Here is a 5,042-nt window from a genome sequence, read left to right as displayed (position 1 = left end):
AGAGAGAGAGAGAGAGAGAGAGAGAGAGAGAGAGAGAGAGAGAGAGAGAGAGAGAGAGAGAAACAGATGGACAGCAGACAGACAGAAAGTTTTATCTCCCTTAAAGCTCTTGGAACCCTCTCCCACCCGCTGCTGATGCCAGAGCTCTGACAACTCACCAAAGCTTGTCTGAACCGCCCACTTTGTCTTGTCCCCTGATGAAACTCTTCCTACAGCTTACAAAATCATGGGGTCCCAAAATATCTCATATCTTACACTGTGGCATACCTCCAAAACTCTCTTTTGTCCCTCTTCTCTTCAGGAGAATCTCAGTCTTCTACATTTTCTCTTCCTCCTTAGACTACAAACATCTATAATGTTAAGACTAAAATTTAACATACTAGAGAGATGGTTCTCTGAGATCAAGACCAGTCTGGTCTACAGAGCAAGTTCTAAGACAGCCAACCTTAGGCAGTGAAGGAAACCATCAAAAACAGAAAGCTGGTAAATGTATAACTAAATGAGGGAGCCAGGTCCCAATCCCAGCTGGCTCTACATAGAACATAGAATAGATCACATTTAGCACAATCCAAGAATGAAAATGAGAAGATAGAAGCTTCTAGAAGTATATTCAGTCCCTAGAATGTTCCATCAATTTCTGATTCACTGGGTTCAGTTTTGGAACATGTGGACAAAGTATATTACATCTTGGAATATTGAATATAGTCCTCAAACACTGGTGCATAGATTGCATAGAGTTACATAGCAAGGCTCTGAGCCACTGCAAAATTCCAGATGCCTAGAACACAAAATCTTGTATGTTTCTACCTACATCTCTGGCATATTCATGTTCTAGTGCTTAGCAGTTTCATACTAACAGTAAAAAGTACAAGTAGAAAAATCGAATACCATCAGGTTTAAGAACCATGACAATGTTAATATTGATGCATGCTAATACTTTTGAAATTCAAACTTTGGCAGGCATTTCTGGAAACATGGAAAGCTGGCCTCTTAGAATGTGTGCCCTTCCCCTTGTGACTTTGGAACCTCTGCCTCATATACAGGCATAAGAAAACCACAGCCATGCATAGAAATATGGCACATGAGAGTACAACAGAAAGAAAAGAGAACAACCGTTAGAAATTATGAACTTAAAACACAGAAGTCTATTTTTTTTTTATTGGATGTTTTGTTTACATTTCCTATGTTGTCCCCTTACCCCATCCCCCATCCACCCCGGAACCCCCAATCCCCTCCCCCCTCCTCCTTCTTCTCTGTGGATGTAACCTCTATCTACCCCCCCCACTCCCACCTCCCCACCCTCAAAATTCCCACCCCCTGGGGAATCCAGCCTTCATGAGGTCAAGGTTCTCTTCTTCCACCTATGCACAGCAGGGCCCTCAACTAGAAGTCTATTTTTTAATTGCACCAAGAATTGATATCAAGATGAAAATTCAAAGCTCACTGGAGAATATGAAATTATCAGAGGAATCATGGATGACTGTTTCCCACACTTCAAGATTTCCTTCATAATGTGGCTTCCTATGGTTTTGTTTTGTTTTTAGTATATATGGCAGGTTTTTAAATATTTATGTATTTATTTTATGTATGTGAGTACAATGTCACTCAGATCTCATTATAGATGGTTATGAGCCACCATATGGATGCTGGTAAATTGAACTCAGGACCTTTGGAAGAACAGTCAGTGCTCTTAACCACTGAGCCATCTCTCCAGCCCGTGGCTTTCTTTTGTAAGTAAAAAGAATTACTTCAAATTCTCTTTTAAATCCCATTCCCACCAAAGAAGCCGCTTTTGCTTTAGAAAGGTCAAGAGGCAAGCACTGAAATCATAAAAAGAACCAAGTTATTAGGCAGCAGACCAAGAGCCTGATCTATACCATGAACACCCTGACCCACAGAACTGTCCTCTATAGAGTGGACAGTTCCCATCTTCATTGCCCCCTGCTCTTCTCTGATCATATGTTGCTAGCTTTGAACCACATAGGCAATAGCGATGCCTGTTGTTACAGACTCCCCTGCAAGGACAGTTCTTGACATTGTACAACCTAAAGACAATGGTAGAAGCTAGTGTGTGCATTCACCACCCAAAACTCCCCAGCATTGTGGTAGCTTCTGGCATCAATTTTGGTGATGCATATTCCATCTCAGAATGCTGGGTGTAATCACTGTATATTTGAGAAAAAACTGAAGAGTTTTCCCATTCTGACATCACAAGGTCAGCACCACTAATGAAATTCCAGATATCTATACTATGAAGGGTTCTTTCAGTAGGCATAATGTTATTGTGTACTGTGTAATTCAAACACTAATTTCTGTGATACCGTATCTGGTTGCAATCCTTATTCTGAGAATCTCATGCCACAGTCTCAGTGTTTTGTGAACATTGCTCCCCAATTCTTCCCTGATTGGTCAATAAACAAGCAGATCAGCCAGTAGCTGAGCAGGAGTGAAAACAGGGCTGGACTTCTTCCCAGCAAGGGCAGCCAGGGCAGGAGACAGAGGAAGTGAGGATTAGCCATGGGGAGACACCATGAGAAAACAGCTCAAGCAGAGAAGGCCATCAAATGCAAGCATCTCTGGGTTTTGGCTGGGAGGTAGCCAGATTGGTTTAAAAGATTTAGATAGAGTAACACTGCACAGTTCTTGTATACTTAAAGCTTGTTAAATAAATATAGTAGCCCAGTCTCAATTATTTGGGAGAGTGCTAGGTAAAGAGAAAAACAAACACAAAAAAAAGGCAATAAACTGTTTTCCTCGTGCATCCATATGCTTTAGAAATGTCTTTTTTATACTTATTTTATATTAACAATAAAATAGACAATGATCTAATACAACTGAAAACAGATCATGACAGTGGTAATATAGAAGCATCTAGAAAACTTTAAAATGGACATCACAAATATGTACTTTCTCTTCATGAAAAAACATGAAAGATAGATTGTACATGTAGAAGTATAAAGAATGTGATCAAATGTTTGTGTACAGTAAAGCAGAAAGCAGGACTTTCACTTGGCTTGAGTAAGATCCTGGGTTCTTGGCTGTGCTGCTTAGCACCATAAAACAGGATGAGAGAAAAGTTTAAATCAAAACAAACCTAAGAAGGGGTAAATTATGTGGCATTAAGAGGCTAGAGAGCTGACACAACAGTTAAGAGTGCTGCTCTTGCAGAGACCCTGAGTCTGGTTCCCAGCACCCATGCTGTGTGACCCATAACTACCTGTAACTCCAGCTCCTGGGGATCCGAGTCTGGCCTCCACAAGAAACTACACTCACACGTACACACAGAGAAATAATCAGAGAGGAGATGAGAGAGACAGTTAAAATAAATCATTATAAACATCAAAATTAAACATAGAGATTCAATACTAAGTCCTCAGTGATTTTATTTCAAGATGGAATTCTCAGATTTGTGAATGGTTACATGACAGTCAAGAGACTTCATTGACAACTTCTTCTGGTAATTGACATGGATTTGTCCATTGCGTGGCTCCAATGAGTTTGGGATGAAATCATTTATTTATTAACGGGGGGGGGGGACGTAGGGACATTTGTGGACGTAGGGGCTCTTGTGGACGTAATACTGCTTTTGAAATAGCACCAGACGTAATCGAAGCCAAGACAAGAAGGATGCGAGTACCTACAAGCATTATTAGCCTGCTGATACTGATATGTACTTTGGCTTTAAATCTTTTCCCAGCAGTAATTGGAGGGCCACTGTTTATACTACCACCTGTTCCTCTTTGTATACAATCTGGTGGTTGCCAACCTTGGACACAGTGACAGTTGCCATTGTTGTTACACACCCCTCTGAAGTTACATGAACTAATGTTACATCGAAAATTCAAAGTTTGATGAAAAACACATCTCTGATGTTGGCAGAATTTCCCTGGGCCACAGGTTGCACCATCCATTACATAGCTCATTTCTGGAAGTTCTGTCCCATGGTGTGCATCGTACCCAAAGCAGTTTTCTTCTTTAACATCATATACCTTTATGTGACGAAAGGTAGTGTGTTCACCACCACCAGGAACATACTTCACATGATCACAGTGAATCTGTCCACATAAAACATCCTCCTTTTGACATGCAACAGGTTGGCTTCCTCCATGTAACTCTCTAATCCCACAGTTTCCAAATCGGTCACCTCTGGAATTTAATTCTCTATAGCATGCTGGTGAAGCATCCTTTACTTTGTGTCCAAAAAGAGCTTGACACTGCAAATCACGGTCGCTACAGTTTCCTGACATGCAAACTGCTAGTGGAGAACAAGGAGTTCCATCCATGATGTAAAAATCTTGTGGGCAGTGCTCTGACATTCCATTACAGAATTCTGGAAGATCACAAATACCAAGTTTGTCTCTGCATAGTTTCCCACTGCGAGCAAACTTACAGGAATCACAGCAATCTCCTGCATTACAAGAGCTGCCCGGAGTTAACTGACAATTTGTTCCACAACACTCATCAGAGAAACAGTCTTTAAAAGAACCACAGTCACATTTTTCACCTTCATCCACTATCTTATTTCCACAACGAGGAACTGCATAATTTATGTTGTTATATGGTGTACGGGATTGACTAAAGCAAGGGTCCCAGCCATTGACAAAGGTAAGTATCCTATCATGGGAACAATTGCTTAGCATATCCTGAAGCGCAGGAAATTCATTCATGACACAAGAGCTCCTTCGGAAACAAACACAGCCAGGTTTATCATGCTCTAAATTAACAATGTGACCCACTGCGTGAGCCATGAAAGATGCAGCCAGAAAGTAATGGTTTGCTCCTACATATGTATAGAGTACTCCCCAGTTGGGGTTACATGCACCATTCTGATTGGCTGCATACTCTGCATTTTCAATTGCATTTCCTGCGAGAACAGCTGTAGTGACGTGGGACATTTCCCAAAAAAATCTAGATTTCCAGAGGCCAAAGCGTTCCATAAATCTCCAAACACTATTAAAGAAGCCAAGGTTGTAGTGGTCATGGTCATTCCAAATACATGCAGCACGTACAAACACAATAAATCCACTTACTCTATAAATGCT

General features: G+C 41.0%; 1 protein-coding gene across 1 annotated transcript; it reads right to left on the bottom strand.

The window, feature by feature from the left end:
- Window positions 1–3,358: 3,358 nt before the first annotated feature.
- On the bottom strand, window positions 3,359–5,036 carry LOC114635900 (disintegrin and metalloproteinase domain-containing protein 21-like; the record flags this gene model as incomplete). The annotated part of the gene is made up of 1 exon (XM_028784267.1): window positions 3,359–5,036. A coding segment is annotated over one exon (1,527 nt), but the record flags the coding sequence as incomplete, so codon positions are not given.
- Between the last annotated feature and the right edge of the window lie 6 nt (window positions 5,037–5,042).

The sequence above is a fragment of the Grammomys surdaster genome, unplaced genomic scaffold (assembly GCF_004785775.1).
Source record: "Grammomys surdaster isolate TR1022 unplaced genomic scaffold, NIH_TR_1.0 119523, whole genome shotgun sequence".
Lineage (NCBI taxonomy): Eukaryota > Metazoa > Chordata > Mammalia > Rodentia > Muridae > Grammomys > Grammomys surdaster.
This window is presented reverse-complemented; position numbering and strand designations above follow the sequence as displayed.